Raw genomic sequence first — 24336 nt, 5'->3', positions numbered from 1 at the left:
GACTCATCACATTTATAGCTAGTTGTCTGATTCTATATGGGCAGTGTATTTGACTATTCCTCAACTACACGAAAGATCTTGTGTACCTTGGAGGGCTTTATTCATGGAAATTGCAAGAGCCCAAATTCTAGCCTGAATCTAGAAACACATATTGCATATTAACCAGAATTATAAAGCAAAAGGAGTTTGCCATCATACAGATGTTACTGACAACTGTTCTTCATGTTTACTATCCATTGAGTGCACCAAGCTTTTTCTCATTGTGTGTGACATTCTGGCTGCAGTAAAACTGTGCAGCTAGATCAAATCAATCATCCTTTAACTGATGACTTTCATCAGTGGTCAGTGTTAAGATCCTCTCTGTTTGGTGAAGACCCTGTCTGTGCTGTTTGCACTTAATGCTTGCTTTCCAGTGTGCGAACTTCTTTATTTATTAAAGCATGTTGCTCTTGTCAGTTGAATCATCTCAGAACACATTCATATCTCTTAGTTTCTGTACAGTAGACAGTAACAAAAACATAACCCTCATCAATTGCGTTGCCAATTCTAAACGAGAAAATGGAAACATTTGATACATTTCTTTCCTACATTGTTACTTTAGAAAGTTATTAATGGAGTCCCCACTCAGTGCTTGATTTCTGAAGTCCTTTTGCACTGAGGAAAAGTTGCTTGTAAGCATACATTATTAAGAGAACACTTGCAAATTATGTATTACTGTAGTTCAGAAATAGTGTCACAGTATGAAATGCCTGTGTGAAGTGAAGTAATGTTTTCAAACATTCCTCTGTTTGAATCTTATGTTCTTCACACTTAATTGACTTCACTGCCCTGCAAACAATACTTTAAAAAGATATCAGATAAAGTAACTTTTCAGCAGGAAGTTGTACAACTTTCTGTTGCTGAAGACAGTGATCTGAAAAGGAAATTAGAGATGTGTGTGTATCCATTTTGAACTTCTTAATATGTCCTGTGAACACTTGTGTTTTCTGATTCAGTGAAAGCAATGTGTAAGTCCCATTTTTCTGTACATGTTAAAGAAATTTCTAGGCTAATTATTGGAGCTGTTAAATAATACACATTTTAGTTGATATCATTTTATAAAAGTGTTTACTCTTCTCTTCTTGATTACACAAACTTCAATGTGCGACCCATATATTCCAATTATTGAGGTCAACCACTCCAGTTTCTTCAAACTATTGCACGAATCAACGACCTGCATTAGTGCATATGAAATCTTCTGTAACTGATGAATAATGCTGTTACTTGGCAAATAATCAAAGAAGATATATAATTGAGACCCACTGAGCAAACCTGCATTCTCATATATAGTACCACTTTTTTATTTGTATTATTTTGTAAAGTCATTTCATTTGCTGTTACAAAATAATTGTAATATCTAAAACTTCTCTTTCTAATAATGTAACTATGACATCTTTTATTCTACATGTTTGAAAGTTTTACAGTGTGTAGATACACCCTTTAGGAACAATATTTTCATTTCTCGAATAATTTCCATCCCTCTCAACTGCCTTACGCCATCTTGGAACCAGCACCTGTATACCCCGCACTGTAAAATTCTGGACCAACCTGTTGGAGCCACTGTTTGGCAGCGTGCACAGGGGAGTCATAATCTTCAAACCTTGTTCCACGAAGAGAGTCTTTCAGTTTCCCAAAGAGATGATAGTCACATGGAGCCAGGTCAGGACTGTAAGGCGGGTGTTTGTGTTGTCCATCCGAGTTTTGTGATCGCTTCCATGGTTTTTTGACTGACATGTGGCCGGTGCATTGTCATGCAACAGTCAAACATCCTGCTTTTGCCGATGTGTTCGAACACAACTCAGTCGAGCTTGAAGTTTATTCAGTGCCATCATGTATGCATCAGAATTTATGGTGGTTCCACTAGGCATGATGTCCACAAGCAAGAGTCCTTCAGAATCGACAACACCATAGCCATAACTTTTCCAGCAGAAGGTGTCGTTTTGAATTTTTTTTTTTTTTTCCTTGGGTGAATTTGCATGATGCCACACCATTGATTGCCGCTTCGTCTCTGGTGAAAAATGATGGAGCCATGTTTCATCACCTGTCACAGTTCTTCACGAAATTCACCTCCACCATTCTCGCACTGTTCCAGAAGTTCGCTGCATACCGTTTTTCATGTTTCTTTGTGAGCCTCTGTCGGCATCCTGGGAATCCACCTGGCACAAACCTTTTTTAACGCCAACACTTTCAGTATTCTGCAAACACTTCCTTCCTCTATCCCAGCTTAGCATGACAATTCGTTCAGTGTGATGTGCCTGTCAGCAGTCACCAATTCGTTAATTCTGTGCACATTGTCTTGAGTGTGTGCAGTATGAAGCCTGTCGCTGTGAGGACAATCCTCAATATTGCCGTTCCCGCTTTCATCACGTAACCTGCTTGCCCACTGACTAACTGTACTGCGATTGACAGCAGCGTCTCCATACACCTTTTTCAACCTCTTGTGGATGTTTCCCACTGTCTCGTTTTCACAGCACAGGAATTCTATGACAGCACGTTGCTTCTGACGAACATCAAGCGTAGCAGTCATCTTGAAGACATGCTGTGACAGCGCCACCCACAGGAACAGGTTGAACTAAGCTTGAAAACAAGCAGGAAGGATGTATCTACACACTGTAAAACTTTCACGCATGCAGAATGAAAACTGTAGTTTTACAAAAATAGTGTGCATTTCTTTTGGAGTGACCCTTGTATATATTATGAACCCAATAAAAAAGAAATCGTCAGAGTAATGTAGTTAAACAAACATGTCTTTCCTTGTTTGTGTTTCTTTTATAACTTAATACTAACTACAGGATTTCTCTTCACCCTAGGAACTTTTGGTCTACTTAGCCATGTTCATAAGGACAGAGCCTCAGCTGTTTTTAGAAATGTTGAGATTACGTGTTGGGCTTATAATACAGGTAAGATGAAACCTTTTTAATATTTTTTACGTAAAACTTATTGCAAAATCCTGAAATTATATGCAATTAAGTTTTTTGATGTCAAGCTAGGTGCAATTCTTGAGCTACATATGTAATAAAAAAACTACTTAAGAAAAACTTGGATAAACTTTAGTGTCTGATTTCACTTGTCGGCTTTGACCTATGACATCATTCTTAAGGCAAAGATGCTGCATAGAGGAAGTCTATGAAAGCAGGAGCGAATCTAGAAGTCGGGCAAGGGGGGGGTGGGGGGTCTAACAGTGGAGGGGGGGGGGGGGATGGAATATTGAGAGATTGGGTCCTCCACTGACAAATTTGTTAAAATTTGGTGTTGCTTAAAGTAGTCTATGGTAACTGTTTTGGAGTTCGGGGTAAAAACGGGTCTACAGAATGTGTGTGCCTGGGAAAATAACACAATTAGACCCAGATGTCTGGTGATTTCCAAGTTTTTGTCTGGGGTCAGCAATTTGAGTCTTAGTAGGCATACCCGGCATATTTAGCTTTCTTGATTATTGTAAGTGGCACTCGTACATTAATAAACATCCGTTGTATATTAATAAATAATAAGAGTACAATAGAAAGAAACATTCCACAAGGGAAAGCGCTCCCGGGATTGGAATGACTCCTTACCCTCTCCCTTAAAACCCACATCCTTTTGCCTTTCCCTCTCCTTCCCTCTTTCCTGATGAAGCAACCGTAGGTTGCGAAAACTTGATATTTGTGTGTGTGTGTATGTGTTTTTTATTGTGTCTATCTACCAGCACTTTCCCATTTGGTAAGTCACAGCATCTTTTTGTAATATATTAATAAATAATAAGAAGCCCATTTTAAGTTAAATTATGTTTATTGGTCTAGCTAGTAAACTATTTGCCGCTCTTATTCTTTTGTTAGAATGTGTTTGAAATACATTGCAACCTATATTGCCACATAATTATAAAAAACATGATTGAATCTGTTGAAGCCATATATTCGCTGATTTCTGAAGTCATTTTATCCAGTGTAATATGATACTCCATTGGGGGGGGGGGGGGTGGGGGGCTGCAGTAGGCCCCAAGCGCCCCCCCCCCCCCCCCCTTCCCAATCACAATCACTGCCCTTGTATGATAGGAACGGATCATACGCATAACCAAACGAATGTAGCATGCGATAAAATTACTCAGATTTAATGCGCTTATTATTTACACATGAATTACATATAAGTGACTTGAAGATAAACGAAATAAATAAGAACAAAGGGGGAAAAATTTATGAGTGATTAGAATTGTTATCATAATTTATGAGAGTAGGGTGGCATAGAGGACCATTAAACAGCATTATCATATCGCACATGGTGAAGTTGTACTATTATAAAATTGCATTAATTTTAATATTAATTATTCATTCAAAAGGGAGAGGCGCAGGATAGTAGGGGTTTTGAGTGGGGAGAAAGTAAATTACAACAGAACAATGGAAAATAAAGTGAATGATAACAAATACGAATTTCTAACATGAAGTATGGAGAAATCAACACTCTTAAAACAGCAGGTACACAAGTAATGAAAATGCATATAAAGGAACAAATATTGAAATTGATAACTAGAATTGATCTATATATGAGTTTAATTCTAGTCACCATTTCAAATATTGCTAACTTTTTTGCAGAAGTTCAGGAAGCAGCTATGAGTGCAGAAATGGTATTGTATTTAGAAAGTGACCTGGAAAAACGATGTAATTAATGAACTATCGAATAGGTAGAATTTGGTAACTGGAATTGACCTCCTACATAGGAGGTGAATTTTAGTTACCGATTTACCGATTCCAATGTTTGTAGCTGTTTCGCAATAATTCAGAGAGCAATCGCAAATGGAAAAATCTTATTACATTTGAGGCAGAACCATCGAATGGCTGTGATTAGTAACTGGAATTGACCTATATACCTAAATTCCAGTTGTCAGTTCCATGCTTTCCATTATAAATAATATATCAGTACACGTCAGTTGTAGTTATCAATTCCACAAATCATTATTTTTCAACGTCTTTGCAGTAATTATGTACCATAGTATGTTGTAGGATTTCTATTTTGCTGTTACTTTCTGTACTACTGCAATTATAAATTGTTTATTTGTCACGGAAGGACAAAGAGGGAAGCAGTAATGGAAATACTGAAAGGAACCACTACAAAAACACATTGTAAAAATGCAGAACTTGCATACCTTGGAACTGACAAAAGAATTAACCTATATAGGACAAATTTATTAACCCATTTCAAAGAACATTATTGTCCAAAGTGGTAAAGAAAACATTTCTAAACATGAAAATCGTTACAAACATCACTGTACACTCAGAAAAATAAAACGCAAAAATGACAAAACCTTGGAACCAATGACTATACTACACGTAAGTCATACTAGCTATACAATAGCTCGAAAACAACAAATGGTAGAATTTATACCTCAAGAATTGAAGTAAAAGTAACAGAAGTATAGCAAAAACACCGAAAAGGAAAACATAATACTGGCCACATAAAAAGAAATCTACCACATATGAAGTTTCAGAGGAGTGAAAGAGCGAGGCTGACAAGAAGAACAAAATAAGGACATAACAAGAAATAATAATGTTAGAAGATTTAACTATAACGAAATAAGCAAAAACCAGACCAACTTAAAAAATTAGTAAGAAACAAAAACTGCCAGGCATGAAAGAGGCACCACCAATTCTTCCCTACCACCTGCCACCAACCATTTTAAAATAATAAAAATAAGTCAATCAAATAAACTCAGTCCGCAGCTTGTGGTCGTGCGGTAGCGTTCTCGCTTCCCGCGCCCGGGGTTCCTGGTTCGATTCCCGGCGGTGTCAGGGATTTTCTCTGCCTCGTGATGACTGGGTGTTGTGTGCTGTCCTTAGGTTAGTTAGGTTTAAGTAGTTCTAAGTTCTAGGGGACTGATGACCATAGATGTTAAGTCCCATAGTGCTCAGAGCCATTTGAACCAATAAACCCAGCAGCACAAGATATAACAACCAATGCCTCACCCTACCATTCTATCCAGAAAATATTAAAATGACAGAAAAACCTCCCCCAGAGAATCAAAAAAGAAAAAAAACAAACGAACAAACCTCAACATAAAGCAAGAAACAAACGTGAAATCCACCCACACCTAACAAAACATTTTGCTGACTATTTTCATAAATGCTGGAAATACACAATATTCTTTAAGGAATACTCTTCCTCCAATAGTATTCATCCAAATGGCCTTTCAGAACTGAAATCCTTCTCTTTTGCCTCCCAGCAACAGATTTTACAGCTCCCCAATACCCCTCGATAATATTGGTACATGCCCGCGTCTTGTAATCTTTAAGCTGAATATTGTGATTTACAACCAAATAATGATAAGCTCTGTCACCCAACCCCTTGTATGAAGCAAACCCATCCAACATTACCTTATTCCACATATTCTTCGATTAAAGATGTTAACACTTCTTTTGTACAATTTGGAACGACCCTAAATACAACATCAGCACAATCCCTTCCAGAAACTACTCCTCCAAAACCCAAAGCCCAAACATCTCATGCCCCCTTTCATACTTTCTCTTTCCATAACATAATGTGACTCGTCTACTTCAACTCTAAACCCCCCCCCCCCCTCCAATGATCCCCTGTACTTTATAAATTCCCTGCAAACGTCTATACAAAATGAAAACCAGTCAACTGCGGTGCCACACACAACTCCTGTCTCATGCATGACAGATTTAGAAGAATATTCATAACAAAAATAGTACGTTAACATGACTATTATTATAAATTCAGCCTCTATCTTTCGAACTAGGTCCATCTGTGTATAGACTTCCATATATTATTTTTTCTGCATGTCCACATGTATTCATCGGAAGTTCTCAAAGTGGAACCTTTGTCAACACCATAGGGATTATTGAGGAATGGAATACAACCCATCAGCTTTGACCAAAGACATCGGATGTTACCAGAGACAGCAAAGACGAATGGTGAGAAACTAAAGAGTTCAGGACAGAGAAATTCATATTTCGAACATAACGTTAAGTGTATCGCTTCTTTGAGTCCTAGTGTTCTATGCTTCAGTTATGCTGTATAGCTCAACTGAAGAATGGGATACTAGTGCAAAAAATAAAGAAAAAAGGGACAGAAGATAGCATGGAATACCACAGTTGACATGTATGAGTTGGGTCTCAAACTTCAGTTGATCTGTCTAGGTTATTTGGGTAAGGGATGCAAATTTATTGTAGGTCAACTTTTTCGCCTTCACTAGCACTATTATCCTATTCTTCAGTTGACCTATGTAGGTCAACTAAAGTATGGGATAAAAAATTTACAATTGTTCCTTTTTTTGCTTCCGCTACTGCTAGTATCCTATTCTTCAATTGATAATGTACTAACAAAGGCGAAAAGAACAACGTATGTAAAATTTGTATCCCATACTATAGATGACCTATGTAGGTCAACAGAAGAATAGGATACTAATGCTAGTGAAGGTGGAATGCATTTTTTTTTTTCTTCTTCGATACTAATAGTATTTTCAACTGAAAGTTATCGTAGTAGTACTAGCAACAGCGAAGAAACCTACAACAGGAAAAATTGTACCTCATTCTTCGGTTGACCCATGTAGGTCAGCTGAAGAAAAGATACTAGTATTAACAAAGGCAAAAAAAGTCAACATGCATAAAATTTGTATCCCTTACTTCAATTGAACTTTATAGGTCAACTGAAGAATAGGATACTACCTCTGTATTTCAACTGAGATACAGGATGCCAATGTTACATACAGTATGTTGCTTTTTTTCATCTGATGTAAGTGAACTGAAGTACAGGATACAAATTTTTCGTATGGCGGTCATTTCGCCTTTGATGATGGTAATATAGAGTGAAGAATGTTGTAGTAATACTAGTGCTAGTGAAGGCAAAAAAAGCAACAACTGTAAAATTTGTATTCCGTACTGTTGGTGAATCCTGCTTCAAGTCTTCCATATTCATAGGAATAGATAAATCCACCCCTACAAATGAAAATCAAAAAATAGAAATTGTCCAGAATGAAAAACACTTCTTCCAAAATATCTCAGACTCATTAAGAATGAAAATAAATACCGAATGAACTGGAATGAACAAATGATTTAAATTAATACAAGCGACAAAAATTTTACGGAATGTCTAGTGCTGTCTTTTAAAAGCATCGTTCATTTATTTCGATTTCCAATGATGATGCCTCACCATGGAACATAACCTTCGACCATAGATACTAATAGACTGGGCAAGCAGTGCAGCGGCTATACATCTGGCGTGGCTGCAACATAGAATCACGTGACTGTTGGCAGAACGTCGGCGGGAGTTCAGGGCAGCATTCTGGTTCCTGATTTCACTTCCAGTATTTCTCAGTGGATTTCCTGCTAACTTCACCACATTAAATGTAGCTTATGTAAACACAGCTAGAAGTGATAAATTATTGCGTAACCACTATACAAATTTAGTTTTACAGCCATTACTTCACAATGAACTTTGTGAACTGCTGAAACACTTTCGATGTTCGGCAATATATTCGCCGCGAATATTTCAGTGTTATCAATTATGAGATCATTCTCTACTAACAATACGCGTTATGCACTGCATAAAATGTAAATATTGCGTGTGTGTGTTTTAGTGCCTTGGTTGTTGAAAGTGTTATAGACTTCATAAATTGGCATAAACAACGAAACCTGTAACGTAAACACACGTGTTCACATCGAGTGTAACGAACTCAATTGTGTCGTTCACCCACAAAACGTAAAGCAGTTTCTTTTGAAAGCTCTTTTTTGGTTTAAACAGTTTGTTTCGTAGATGTATCAAATAAGATATCTACAAAATCTGTACCTACTTACATGAATACTTGTTCCACAGATCATGAATACGATACTTCGCAATGATGTGTCAGTTTAATGAAAGGTAGACCTATCATTACATGACAATTCTTCCAATCACTTATTTATACCTAAAAAATCGTCTACTGAGTAGGAAGTGTCATTCATAGATTCTTTTAGTTTGATTTTAAATGCTGGTTGGCTATCTGTCAGGCTTTTAATGCTTTTTGGTAAATGACCAAAGATTTTTGTAGCAGCATATTATTTATCCCATACATTACAGCTTATTATCTGGAAACTAACATAGGCCATGCAACTACCTTTTTGCAAATGGTATTCAGTATTTGTTTCTGATATTCGTATGTTTTGTAACTGGGAAGTACAAAATAAAACTAAACCCTGATGAGAAATCAAACCCCTAACTTGTTTTTGCAAATTGTTCTTTAAAATAATACCAGAATAATTCACCCCTTTTTGTACCAAAGTCAGATTTAATCCAGGATAGTAAAAATCATCCTTTCTTCCGATGTAGTAGCAATGCACATAGCCATTGCTTTTGGAGTAGGAAGGGTTATTGGTAATAAATATCTCTCTCTCTCTCTCACACACACACAAAAAAAAAAAAAATATATATATATATATATATATATATATATATATAATTTTTTTTTTTTTTTTTTTTTTTTTTTTTTTTCTCTCTCTCTCTCTCTCTCTTCTCTTCAAAGTGCTTCGAACAGATGCGTGTGTGTGCAGTAGGCTTGAAATCTTTTCGTTTCACTGCCTGTATCCACATCTGATCTGCCTGCGCCCTTCATCCTTTGGAAACCTATACGAAAGAGACAAAGCAGCTTTGTAGCTTACCATTTCAAGAAATATATACGATTGCACTGTGCGCCTGGAAACACACACAGCACTTCAAACCGCCAATTTACGTAACTGTGGCGTTCTGGGTAAGGATATGATACACACAATAGTTTATCAGTATTCAAGAAATGCCGCTAAATTATACTAATAATACTTACACGTGAAATTTAATGTTACTTCCCTTCACAAAACGCTCGGTACAACCATAAGCACAACAGGATACCACCATTGTTTTGCCAATAGTCACGTGGTATAGCAGTAGAGATGTTGGTGCCACGAAATATACGTCATGACCAGTCTACCAATATCTATGGTCGAAGAACATAACTGACTTATTATCTATGGCTTGAAAATAAAGACATTAATATCTATGAATAAACTGTGACATTGTTGGTCAAAGCTGACAGTTTGTATCACGTTCCTTCGTTGACCCACACTATATAATTACCGCAAATGCTGCACTTGCAAAATTCTGCAATAAAGCCCAATGATTGTAAAAATTTTGTAATAGGTTTATGGTCAGTCATTCCATCAAGGAGAATTTTCACTGTACAGCCTACTGACTCATTCATGATGTAAAGCAATTGTGTGAGAAATTGGAATCTGATAAATCACAAATACTTTCATCAAAAAAACAAAAACAAAACAAAAAACAGATAAGAAAACAGAATGATGTACATGGGATTTTTGATATATGCGCGTAACGAAGAAATCCAGAGAAGTCATTTAACATTCATAACTACAATCTGTGGTACAAACAAAATAACATCACACATTACATCATTGGTCAAAGCCAACGGATGGAATTGGACACTAGAATTGACCCAAAAACTTTATGAATGAATTACAAACACTATGAAAGAAAGATAAATATGTTATTGTAGTGGCCAAAATATAAGCCACACTTTCTCCCAAAATTCAACCATGAAAAAGATGAATGCATCTTACCTGTGTGACCATAAAGACATCGGTATATTTTCTTAGTGCAAAATGGAGCAGCTATATTGGTAGTGTTTGGAAATTAATCATTGTATACGAGGTAATAATGTAGCCATCTTCATTTGTTAATTTTTCATTTAGCTAGTGGTCATTGAAATGTTCATAGTACTGTAATATTACCCGACAGAACAAGCATTTCTTTTCTCTAAGTAAAGAGTAAAAATTTAGTCTTCACCAATGAATGGTAATGCCTAAAAAAATCTTCAACAAACTTTGGAATTCAGCATAATTATTATACAAATTTCAAACTTCAGTTATTCTTTAGGTCAAAAATGCATTTAGTATAGAAACTGACAAAAATCTGGCATTGGATTTCTTTGGAAAATAACCTGCAAATTGCCATTTCATAATGAAATCTTACAGAGGGCCAAAAGCTTGGAAATATCCAGAATTTGAAGCTAGGATTCTTTCTGTGGTACAAGAATAAAGGAAAGATGGCTCTCTCGACAAGGAATCCAGTAAAAGACCTTGGAAATTACAAAGACCTTAAATGTGCCACAGACACCATTCTGTGGGTGTATTGTTCAGATCACAAGTTCCTGTGTGGAAATTTTTCTCTGTCCAGTGCAGTATGTCACTAGCAAATAGATTGCCAAAAGATTTTGCCAAGAAACTCATTGACTTCAGAGGCATATATTTCTGATGTGGCAATGTCACTCCTTGTGTCCTCTGCACCAGTTGCCTAGCTGTTATACATTATATCTGCATCCAAAACAGCAGGTGCTTGATGTAATCATAAAGAAGTTCTTTTGACACTGTCTCTGAAAACACTATTCCAGTTGGCTTATAGAAGGGGATCATGCACTCACTCCATTTGACAAGATTAAGAAACCATCAGTCAGCATTACGTGTGAATGGATTTTCTCTTCACAGCAAACAGTATCACTAGATTCTGTCATCAGAGTATTCAGGAAGTGCTGTATGTCAAATACCTTGGATAGTAGTGAGGATGACATACTTTGGGGAAAGAACAATGAAAACACAGTCCTTTATGAACCAAATAATGGTAATGAAGATAGCAGTGACATTAGTGAAGATTGTGAATATAAGGTGGCTATTTCTGTGTGATTGAACAACATTAAAAATTTTAAAAAAATTAAGTGTTTCCATATTGTGAACAGTTTTTTTGCAAATGAGTAAATTTTTGTCTGCTGAGTTTCTCTCGTTGTTTTTTCCCTTTAGAATTAAAGGCATGACTTATATTTGGGCCAATCTGGTATTTATCGTTGAAGTTACATTATGTAACTTGCAGCGGTGATGTGACCAGCACTTATAGTAATTATTGTGTGTGTGTGTGTGTGTGTGTGTGTGTGTGTGTGTGTGTGTGTGTGTGTGTGTGTGTGTGTCGGGGGGGGGGGGGGGGGGGGCATGGGCGCATGCACACGTGTGTGTTCTAATACTTATGGTAAATATAAACATGGTGTCGTACCTGCAGACTGATATGTATTGCACCTGCCTTTGTCCAGGCATGACAAGGAGCTGTACTAAAGGTTCTGTGGTCACCGTTACTTACCTGTAGTACCTGCCTGACCATGTTGCTGTATTTTGAGACTGCAGACTCCTGTCAAAAAGATGCAAAAGTCCATTCCAGCTGGATAGCTCAAACATCAATTACAACAAAATAGATTTATGTACTGTTCCTTTATGGCACATGTATTTCACCTCTGTCATATACTTTCCATTTCATATTTTGCTACAGCATATGACTTTAACAACGTTCACAATACAGATTGGTCTTTGTCATTTCTGCTTTGTACGTCCTTTCTGGTTTCTCTTGACATGTGATGTCATGATCATTCTCATGCTCAGCGATGTTCCATGGTCCACAGCAAATCTCTGATGTGGAACTGCATTTTCATGCAGGTTGTATATAGTCAGAAACAACCGGGAAATCCAGGAAAAACTCGGGAATTTTTTCATGTGGGAGAAAGCCAGGAAAAACACAAGAATTTTGTATAATTCTGGGAATTTTTCATTGTTTTAGTTTTCAGTTTTTTTTTTTTTTTTTTTTTTTTTTTTAATTCTGACTGGTAAGAACTGAAACTGAAACAAAGAATTTTTTTTACTCTGCTACTGCAGAATAATACTGAAGGAATAAAATTTAAACAAGAGAAAAACCACGGAAATGAAATTTAAATTGCAGAGAAAATGTGCCATTTATAACAAAACATAGCTCACAAACAAGCATCTGCCAACAGCAAAATGTGTCAAAGGCTTTATGCTGGAAACTATGCAATACTTTGTAACAATTGTTTACATTTTCGTGGGAAAATATTGTGAATGGGGATTTGAGAAACGTTACTTACAAAGTAAATTTCCTTTTACGCTAGATGAATTATGTTACATGTGAGAATGTGCAGTGACTATCTTAAATCGTAGAGTGGTTGAATCTCATTCAAAACTTATCAGTTTGAGAACCACCCATGTAGAAAAATTTCAGTCCCAGAAGACCAGTCATTTATATGATTATTTAAAATTTTACTGGCACATTTGTGTTCGATAAATCTTAAAGGGAACACATGCAAAAAATGACCAATATTACATGTGAAAGCTCGGCTTTGCTTATATCTATACTATATATACAATAATTTAAACCATCAACTTTTCCTATTTGTGTGTTCACGCTACATAACAGTGATGTTGCTGTTGGCTGAGTACATCCCATCTACTCTCATTGACTGGCGAGATCTCATAACATGAGGTGTGATTGGTTGACAAAAGCTCATCACTATCTTGATTTCAGTGTTTCATAGACTAACATGCTGTATTTGGCAGAATTCATATTTATGCTTTTGTAATAAGAAAATACGCAGTGTACATGTTGCTGCGCATCAAAGCTCTTTCCGAAATATCTTTTCACTGTGTTTTGTTTCCTGTTGTGCCCATAAGTTCTATGCTGGTGTATAAAATCTTTACCATCCAAAGGATTGATAAGTTTTGTAGCTCCAAGGGAAAATATAGTGTTTCTTAATGCGGAAAAACTATAATTTCACCCAGAAGAATGTGTATGTTCATTGACGAAAAAGTGTATTTTCATCCGGAAAAAAGTGTATTTTTAACCAGGAAATCAATCAAAAATGTGGGATTTTATGTATTGTAATTTTAATAAGTATTTGTTTTTGGGATGCATACTGCGCAGTAATTTTTCTGTTTCTTTTGTACATTTTATGAGAGCGAAAGTGGATGCAGCAAATTTGCAAGGCAGAGGCAATGGGCACCCAAATTCCTGTGCATGGAGCCACCTGTCGGTTGCGGCAGTTATTTACATATATTATTGACCTATGGAAAAAAAGGAGCAAGTGGTAATCTAAAAGTGATGCAGAAACAGAAAAATTAACTCTTGGAAGAAGTTTTATATTGTTGGTTTTTACAAAAATGATCAAATGGGCAACTGCCATCTGGTCCTTTGCTGTGTGAAAAGGTGTTACAGTTAAATAAATAAATAGGTGGCAATGAATTGTTTATGGCAAGTAAAGGATTGTTGTACAGATTTAAATCTCATCATGAAATTTGCGAATTGGAAGTACAAGGTTAAAAAACGTGAGCTATTATAGATGCAGCAAATTCTTTTAAAGATGGTTTTAAAACAGAATTGGGTGAAAGTGGCTGTGGTAGAAGAAGTCAGATGAAATTGGAAATTAATACTATCAAAATCTTTAGCTTTTGGTGAGAGAGTTCAACTCCAGGATATAAAACTTAGTGAAGATTGAGTAAAAGTATTACTTTGTGCAAACACTACTGAGACCCATAAAATATCTTTGCTCTTTATTGGAAAATCCAAAAACTTCAGATGCTATGAAAGTACCACGATTCCCTAATTTGTAAAAACCAAAAAAGTGCATGGATTAACACTAAAATATTTGTTGATTGGTACGCCAACGCTTTTTTTATCCCTGAAGTAAAAGAAATTCAGAATGAAATTGGTAGACAAGGAAGAGTCCTACTTTTACTGCATAATGTGCCAATCCCTCCACCAGCAGAACTGTTAGGAAAAAATGGAGTATTGACATTAAAATTTTTACCTCCTAATATGACATCCTTTCTTCAAGCAGTGGATCAAAGCATTATTGAAACATTGAAATGATTTTATAGCAAACAACTTTTACACAGATTTTTATCTGTAGATGAAGGTAACATAGCAGCCATTTTGTCATTTTTTAAGCGAATGAATTCAAAGAATGTTGTTACATTGTTGTAGAGGTGTGGGATTTGATCGAAAGGAATACTTTGAACAAAGTTTGGAACAGAATGATAGAACAGGAGCATGGAAATTCAATAAGCAGTACAGAAGATTATTATGTTCTCGAGGATATAAATGAGCTAATGACAAATACAAATATGCCAGGAATTTGATGCCGATGATATGAAAGCGTGGCTCACTTGTGACAGTAATGCTCAAGATCTTCAGACCATTGAAAACATATTGCAGGCAAGCAAACAGCAGGAAATTCAAAAATATGAAACTGAAGGATACATAGATACAGAAAATGATGCAGTACCATCTCATGTGTAAGCATTTCAAGTTCTGGAAATGGCTTTCAAATGGTTCGAAAAACAAACAGTGTGTGATACCATGAGTTTCCTACACTTAAAAGATTCATGATGTAGCAGTAATAAAGAGAAAAAATTGTTTACATGAAAAGGCAATTACCAAATATTTTAAACAAAATTAAACTACAGTGACTGACTTATGTGACTTTTGTAAGATATCTAATTATTAAGGTTGCAGTATTTCAGTAATTTTAACAAAATGTGTATGTATGTATGAAAATGTGTCTGTAATCTCTTAACAAACATTGATTTTTGTTGAATTTATAAATTTAATTCACTTGTGTTGTTTTGAGTAAACATCCTGATTGTGTATTAACAGAAAGATGCAAACAATGAAAACTGCACCAGTTAATTATTTTTGATGCTTAGCACAATTCATTTTGAGATTTTATTCTCATTTTCAAGTGTATTTGTGCACATAAATATGTTCGTAAACAGACAGTGTAAGTGATGATTTACATGAGTGTGACATTCTGTGTAATGGAGGAGGCACAATACTTCAAAAAGACACAAGAGAGGCTGAAAATCATGCATGCAAATGTCACCATATTCACGTAAACAAATGTACAAATGCACTTGAAAATGAAAATAAATTCTCAAAATGCATTGTGCTAAGCATCAAAAAAATGAGTGACTGGTGCAGTTTTCATTATTTACATCATGAATGACTCAGTTTGAAGGCTTTCCTGGATCATTTAATATGATGAGCGAAATTAAGTACCTAGAAAGATGACCATAAAAATATACCATATGCGGGGGATGCAGGTCGTCTTTCTACAGTAAACAATACAAAAATTGCTTTTTTTCATACATTCAGTTATCTGGGTTTTCAATTATCTCAATGACTTACAACCACAATAGTCCAGTTAATCATGTCTCCACTGTACAACCAATTAACCCCCTTATAACAGTTAGTCTACCAACACAAACATACGCATTTTCTACACGGCATGAAATAAAACTTGATAATTCTTCATTATGAAGGTGGGTTTGTCCTCAGATGATTCTGGGGATATGGGATATGCTCTGCTGTGCTTAACTATGTATCATCAAATTCATTATCAACTTATTCTTGGTTCAGAAGAGTCACATGCTGAAGGGTATTTATGAAAGTTTTACTGCTACCAATGAACCTATGCTATTAATGCCACAAGTTGGTAACAGAGCTCAGACCTCTGTCTTCTTTTTCATTTTTTAAAGGTTTCAGAATCCCACCTGTCCATTCATCCTCATAACCAAAGCTTATAAGACATAGTTTGCAAAAGAAAGTGACATGCAGTAGGGAACTGATTTTGAGTGAAAGGATAGTGGGCCATAATTTTACTAACAAATATAATAAAAACTAAGCCACTTTATTGCTACAACAAAGAAATCTAACATTCTCAGCAACTACCAGCAGAGTTTAATTTACTAGTGAATTTGCTTTTTTGATGCAGGGCAACTGGTGGCAGAATTTACCTGACCTCTAAAATAACATTCGAGAAAATTTTTTAAGAAAGACAGCACCTACAACCAGAATTTAATTTGCTAATGATCTTTTCTTTTGGAATCAAGACAAATGGTGCTAGAATATACAAAACCTCTAAAATAACATTAAAAAAAAAATAGGGAAAGAGTCTTAAGAAAAATTTTCTGGCACCTTGGCATTAAATCAAAGCGTTAACACATATGTTTAGTAATTGTTGTGGCGTTTAACAACTCATTCCAGATTTAAGCTTTAGAAACCTACAGAAATAATCATCAACTGACCCTTAACATAGACAAATGTAATGTATTGCGAATACATAGAAAGAAGGATCCTTTCTTGTATGATTATATGATAGCAGAACAAACACTGGTAGCAGTTACTTCTGTAAAATATCTGGGAGTATGTGTACGGAACGATTTGAAGTGGAATGATCATATAAAATTAATTGTTGGTAAGGCGGGTACCAGGTTGAGATTCATTGGGAGAGTGCTTAGAAAATGTAGTCCATCAACAAAGGAGGTGGCTTACAAAACACTCGTTCGACCTATACTTGAGTATTGCTCATCAGTGTGGGATCCGTACCAGGTCGGGTTGACGGAGGAGATAGAGAAGATCCAAAGAAGAGCGGCGCGTTTCGTCACCGGGTTATTTGGTAACCGTGATAGCGTTACGGAGATGTTTAATAAACTCAAGTGGCAGACTCTGCAAGAGAGGCGCTCTGCATCGCGGTGTAGCTTGCTCGCCAGGTTTCGAGAGGGTGCGTTTCTGGATGAGGTATCGAATATATTGCTTCCCCCTACTTATACTTCCCGAGGAGATCACGAATGTAAAATTAGAGAGATTAGAGCGCGCACGGAGGCTTTCAGACAGTCGTTCTTCCCGCGAACCATACGCGACTGGAACAGGAAAGGGAGGTAATGACAGTGGCACGTAAAGTGCCCTCCGCCACACACCGTTGGGTGGCTTGCGGAGTATCAATGTAGATGTAGAAAATCCGACATCCACTGGCAAGTAAAACAGATTGCATGTAATTAGGGGAAAAAAGCAATCCCTAAAATACAATTAGTTGGTTGTGCAGACAAGGTGTTTGCGTAGGCCCAAGATAGCTTCTACCTTTTGTTAATTAACAACACCCAACCTTGTTGGCCAGCTGATTTTTTAAGCTCTTGTTTTAAAACTGTTAATAGAGAGGACTGATATTTATTTTACTCAAGATCATTTTAGTGGAACTCACAATATAAGCCACTTGTGTACATAAAGTATCCTGTAACATGTAAATTACTAGTTACAATTTTAGAAAAAATTACGATATCAAAAGACACTGGAGAAAATTGGAAAAAATCGAGCCGTGCGCTGAAATCACATTATATACTGTGTAATTGGGATAACACCAGTTGTGGCCAAACTCAGTCGAGAGGCTTCCACATCACAAGTTTAATAGCCAAGAATACACAGTAAAATGACTTAACTGGAATCACTTCAAAAGCCACAAAAACTGCTTTACAGATGACAATGGATAACCAGGATGGCAAGTAAAAAAATAGCCCTTTTCACCCAAAAACGACAACAGTTGTGACTAATTGAATGCTCACTATGATTTCCAGGGAGTAAGAATGCAAGTCAAGAACCACCCAATCAGTGGCTGCATTTGGTTCAGCACATCCACCCGTCACATTCATGTTCAATCATGTGGAACTGGCTGACAGTATCCAAATCGATGCCACAGTGTACAGAGTCTTCTTCCAAGTGATCCAGATCCAAGTACAAATAGGTGCACAAGCAACACACCTGAATAACTTCTACATTGGGCAATCTCCACTGATCAGACTGACAAAGGGCATCATATAACTCACGCTGGTTAATGTTTCAACAGTAGCAGTGACCCAAAGATCTTATCACCCATGACATCATGCAGCTTACTATCTGCCGTTGCCCCACAAGCCACTTGACACCCTATCAGACAGAGAGAGAGACACCATACCTGCAGTCGCACTTAAATGTACCTAATCATCACTGCACTTCCCTCTGACTCTCCCAGTGCCAGTGGTGCTTCCAACCAGAGGGATCTATTAATATTAAATCACACTATAATGTACCCACATGGAACAGAAAGTCTCATATTCTCTTACGTGGAGCTTATGGTAGTCTGTTAAATGATACTGGCTCTAATAGATAACACATTCTTATTAGTTTTCAAAGTATGCAGTAAATTTCGTAGTGAATTCTTTGGATTCATGAGCCCAGTTTCTACAGTTCTTCTTTACTGATTACTTGTTGGTCTTAACACTCTTTGCTTGAACTCATCTTGCCCCAGCCTGTCTTTATTTGCTTCTTAATTATATCCTCCTAAGACCAGGCAACTTCCACTTTTCATTTTTTGCCCCTGTCTACAGCCTTGAAAAAATGATCAGTCTTATTTCCTTCTATTGTAAACAGGAAAAATTCCTTTCAACATTTAATGTAACCTTTTTCTACGTTAGACAGTCTATGCCCATAAATATGATGCCCACAATTACTCCAAGAACCCACCGTTCATTATCATACCACCAACTTTAAATTCAACATAAACTTGTAGCATAATACAGGGTGCTTCAAAAAGAATATACATACTTTAAACTCATATATTTATTAAATTGTAAGACAGACAACTATGACACTTGGGACTCATATTTATAAATCTCTGAAATTTAGATTACAGTTGTTCAATATGTCCTCCAACAGCAACATGAGCAATATCACATTGATATTCAGGTTCCTCTCATGCTTGGGTAAGCATGTCCATCATCACTGATAGCAGTACAGATCTGGTTCTTCAACTCTTCTAAGTTCTGTGGTAGTGTGTGTGCATAAATGTTGTCCTTAAGCAACCACAGAGGAAGTAGTCATAGTGCATCAAATCCAGTGGCAGTGGATGCCAGCTGAGATGTGATTATTGGTCACATGGTTGTTTGACAGCCAATCCAATGGCCCAATCGAGTTTCATTCAGATATTCACGCACATGGTGACTCCAGTGAAGAGATACCCCATCTTGCTGAAAAATGAAGTTGTCCTTATTTAGCCAAGGAAATAACCAGTTTTGTAACATAGTAAGATACTGCTGACTGTCAACCATGTTTCCATCAAAGAAGAATGGGCCAGCCATAACTGTGCAAAATACATTTACTCTGGGTTAATCTTGTACATGATCAACATGTGCATGTGAGTTCTGTAGGCTCCAAATTTGGACATTGTGTTTGTTTACTTTGTCACTAAGGTGGAATGTCACTTCATCACCAAACACAATGCATAGTGCAAAAGCGTTATCATTGTCAATATCATTCTGAAGCTCATCAAAAAATGCCACATATTTGCATTTGTTGTCATGACGTAGAACCTATAACAGCTGTAACTTGTACAGCTGCATAACCGACTAATAGTCAAAAAACATTGTTGTTGTAGGTGGTTGTACCTCGCATCTGGTGTGACAGGTTGATTTTGTTGGACTACATCGTAAAGTTGTTTGAGTTGTGCTACATTTACATCAGAAACATGAGGGCAGCCAGGACTCCTTCCTTTACATGCACATCCCCTTGCTAAACAATGTCGATACCATCAGTGAATGTTCCATCCACTCTGAGGATCAGTTTGATACTTCAACCTGAATCATCTTTGCGCTATAATTCTGGGATTACACTTCACAAATTCGAGAACACAAAGCAATTTCTGCTACAGAGTGGCCATTTTGCAAGATATGATGGTAACCAAGCATACAGAAGAAAACCAACATGTAGCGACACTGAATATGAATTAGACAATGTACTGGTTCCTACAATAACTTAACCATGCTGCAGTGATCGTTAATTTTGACAACATAATACTTTGTAATATGTATATTCTTTTTCAAACTCTCTGTATTTGTATCCCGTGTATTTCAGGATTACAGCCAGATGACTCTGTGACTTCTTGCCACGATATTTTTGGCTGACAACCATTCAGCATCTTTAGGTGTGTGTTTAGCACTGGAGATTGCTAGTTCACATCACTAACTTTATACTAAAAATTTGGTGCAGAGATGTATGTGCAAAGCCATTACATAAGTGACCTCTGTTGGGTTTCACACTCTCTTCGAATATTGCTCCACGTATGGCACTCAGTTTTGCTTGCTATTAGCATCACAATTTCACTGTCTGTTCATTCCTTCATCCAGTGCATAATAAATGCATATTTAATTAAGTTCCTGTTGCTAACTTGCAAATAATACTTGTCCACTCGCATATTAGAGACTGACCCGTCTTCTGTTAGTATCACTAGACTTGCTTAATCACACACTGCCAATCGGAGGGCTTTCTTTTTTTTCTCCCACCCCCTAAGTTCTCTCTAACTTTGCATTTGGTTAGATGAGCACCTTCTATCCATTCATTCATCCATAATATCAGAAAACTACTTGTGCATATTACAGTTCATCATCCTAATTCTTCTATCATAATAGTATGAGCTCAGTGTACTAGTAGTTTTAAATGAATGTTAATCAGTTCAGAATAATGGCTACAAAATGCTTGTCAGCCCAGCATATATTTCAGTGTCATCAGCCATCCTTTTCTGCTTTGTGCTAAATATAGCTTTTTACTGAACTAACATTTTGCCGAAAATTATTCAGCATGTTCATTTAATGTGAAGCCACACCAGATGTATTTTCGGCATAACAGAGATTCTAAAAACACACAGAGTATATAGTGGGATATTTTGAGATACTAGCCTTTTCTCCCACAGCTTCACCCACGTACACATTCTAAGTGTATATTGAACACACCCCTATGCGTCCACCTCTCCCTCTCGCTATCCACCTCATCCTTCTCCCCACTATCTTTGTCTCTTCATCTCCTCCCCCCTCCCTCTTTGTCCATTGCCTCCACTCCCTCTCTCTGACCATATCTTCCTCCCCCTCCCTCTGACCACATCTTCCTCTCCCCTCCTTCTTACAATATCTTCCTCCCCCTCTCTATTTCCATCTCCACCCCCCCCCCCTTCCTTTCGATCTGCACATCACCCCTCCACACCTTGCACCTGCCTCATACATCTCCCCCCCCCCCCCTCTCTGTCCTTTTCCTCCTCTCTGTGACTCTGTCCATTCCCTCTACTATCCATCCCACCTGCCCCCAGGCATGCCATCGGCATGTTTAACCCCTGTAATAAAGTTCAGTAAAGCTCCCACAACAGTTTAACCCCTGTAATACAGTTCAATAAAGCACCCACAACATGTTTGTCATGCATGGCAGTCTACACAGTAGGGACTTTAAATTAATTTATTTGCCCCTGACATACAGGCTGCCATCGGAAGCAGATCAATACAATGAGCCAATGCTACTCCAACCCAACATGCCTGCTAGTCAGGGCAACCAAAATGTCAGGGTCTGGAAAACCATTTCTTATCAGTGACATGTAGGTTGAGAGAGAAGGCATGAATGGTGATGAATAGAAATGATTTCTTTTCATGTCGTAGTACTGAATGTGGTGGTGATGGGGGCAAGTAATATTGTAGGAAGTCACACCACACGATATATTATGTAGTAGAAAGTGAAACATGGGTCTGTGTGTTCAAAAGTCATGTCATCTCCCATGCAGAAGACCACCCATTGATATTTAGGGATCCCATTTAGAACTAGCTACCATAGAATTGATATATTGGTGTGTAAAGAAAAAGTAAGAAATTGAAGTTATGGTTTGTTCAAGGATACGTGGTTGATATGTGATTACGTAGGCTTTCCCGGCGTAATAAGTCTTGAAAGTCTCTTCGGGTTTGCTGCCGGATCCTAAAATCAACTTGACTCGATATTTCGGTGATCCAACTGTTCGCCATCTTCAGGAAAATGCTGCTTATGCTGATGAGTCCTGCTGAGAACAGTTCTCAGCGGGACTCATCAACATAAGCAGCATTTTCCTGAAGATGGCGAACAGTTGGATCAACGAAATATTGAGTCAAGTTGATTTTAGGATTCGGCAGCAAACCCGAAGAGACTTTCAAGATGTGGTTGATATGTTTATACCAAGCCTGTGGTTACTTTCTGGGTGGAAATCCGTACTCACTAGTAGACTGTTTTATTTAATCTGCTGAATTGTGTCATTAGGCATACTTGAATTGCTTAGTTGGCATAGTGTTTCTTGTGAAAACTTCACAGATCATATAGTTCCTTATTTGTTCTGTTAATTGCTGAAGTGATGCATCAGTTATGAATGTATACTTGTTTCAACAGTGTCTTATTTCACCTAAGGTTTTCTTCTCCTTCTCTCCAGGTAATGGCTACAGAACTCTCCCGCACACTCATTTGCACTGGAGAGGAAGCCTCAGAACATCTGCTTAATTTGTCACCATTTGAAATGAAAAATCTGCTTCATCACATCTTAAGTGGAAAAGAGTTTGCTCTAAGCAGTGGTAAGTAGTGTTCTATATGCTGATAGCAGTGCACTTGATAATCCTTGAAAGAAATGTATTCCCAGAATGTATAATGCAGCTTTCTTTTTTCAATTTTTATATAGTTGGACATGGCAACTTCTCCGTAATCAGCAGCAAATCGAGCCGTGTTAGTAAGGTTGGTATCTTATCTTAATAATGTGAACATTGCTTTTATATAAATGAGGAGAAGTAATTGGGAAAGTGATTAAGAAATGCATGGTAAAACTATGTTTGCACACATAGGAAAACAACTATTTGATGTAAAAGAACAAGTGTTTATATTTGAGCAAGAATATGTAGTAAGCAGGAAAACTAGTTACACACTACCAATATAAGTGAGGTGGTTCATGCATCAGTGCAGCTTCAAGAGGCAGCATAATAGTGGTAAGGATAATCAACACTTTATCACATGTAATTCATAATATGTAGCTTTGATAATTGTGTTTATTTGTATTGTCCTTCATTAAGTGTCTCACTCAATGTTTGTCTTACTTATAACAGGGTAGGCCATGGCATGCAAAACTTTACACATGCACAATGTGCTGCATGTGTCTAGTTCAGGGCTCAGTCTGTGTTGGCACTACTTGGGATTTCTTGGCTTTGCTAGGTCCATCTCAGCACTGCTGGGCACAGTGTGACATTTTATTCAGCACTGTTTCTTCTGGCATTTGGTGTAGCATTTCTTGGTCAGCAGGACGTTTTTCTATTCGCAGAATTCTAGTGTCAGTGCTGTTTATTCTTCACTATTTGCTCATGATATAAAGGACATTTACCATTCAAGCAGCTATTTGCACAAAAATCAGAAGTTTAGTATCTATCAAACCTTCAAAAATGAATGGGAGTCACAGCTATTTTTTGAAGGGAAGGATGAGAATTCTCAATGCCTATTATGCCATCACATAATCAACAGGTAACACAAATTTTCTGTACAGTGGCATTAAAACACTGTGCACAAAGAATTTAAGGATGATTTTTATGAGATTTGTTGTTTTGTACATCAAGAAATGCTTTTGGTAAGTTTGCAGGCAGGTACATGTGATGGAATTGGTGGTACAAATAGTAAATTTTCTGTAGTCACATGCTTCAGTACACAGTCAGAGTCAACAATTTTTGATTGAATTGAACAAAGACTAGGAGACTGATGGGGTGTCTCAGAGCATACGGTGTAATTGTAATGTATTATAGCATCCAAACTAATTAAGAAATTCACACCATGTTTTGCTTA

The 24336-nt window shown here is 37.1% G+C and overlaps 1 protein-coding gene across 2 annotated transcripts in view; it reads left to right on the top strand.

Moving 5' to 3' along the window:
- The window catches only part of LOC124788353 (probable phosphorylase b kinase regulatory subunit alpha), a 262109-nt gene that overhangs the window by 196069 nt on the left and 41704 nt on the right, over positions 1-24336 (top strand). For both annotated transcript variants that reach the window (XM_047255616.1, XM_047255615.1), the window contains exons 19-21: positions 2850-2939; positions 22952-23090; positions 23195-23247. In XM_047255616.1, the coding sequence (XP_047111572.1) occupies positions 2850-2939; positions 22952-23090; positions 23195-23247 (282 nt within the window). The remainder of the gene's footprint in view (positions 1-2849; positions 2940-22951; positions 23091-23194; positions 23248-24336) is intronic.

The sequence above is a fragment of the Schistocerca piceifrons genome, chromosome 3 (genome assembly GCF_021461385.2).
Source record: "Schistocerca piceifrons isolate TAMUIC-IGC-003096 chromosome 3, iqSchPice1.1, whole genome shotgun sequence".
Lineage (NCBI taxonomy): Eukaryota > Metazoa > Arthropoda > Insecta > Orthoptera > Acrididae > Schistocerca > Schistocerca piceifrons.
The sequence above is the reverse complement of the archived record's forward strand: the minus strand, read 5'-3'. Positions and strand labels throughout refer to the sequence as shown.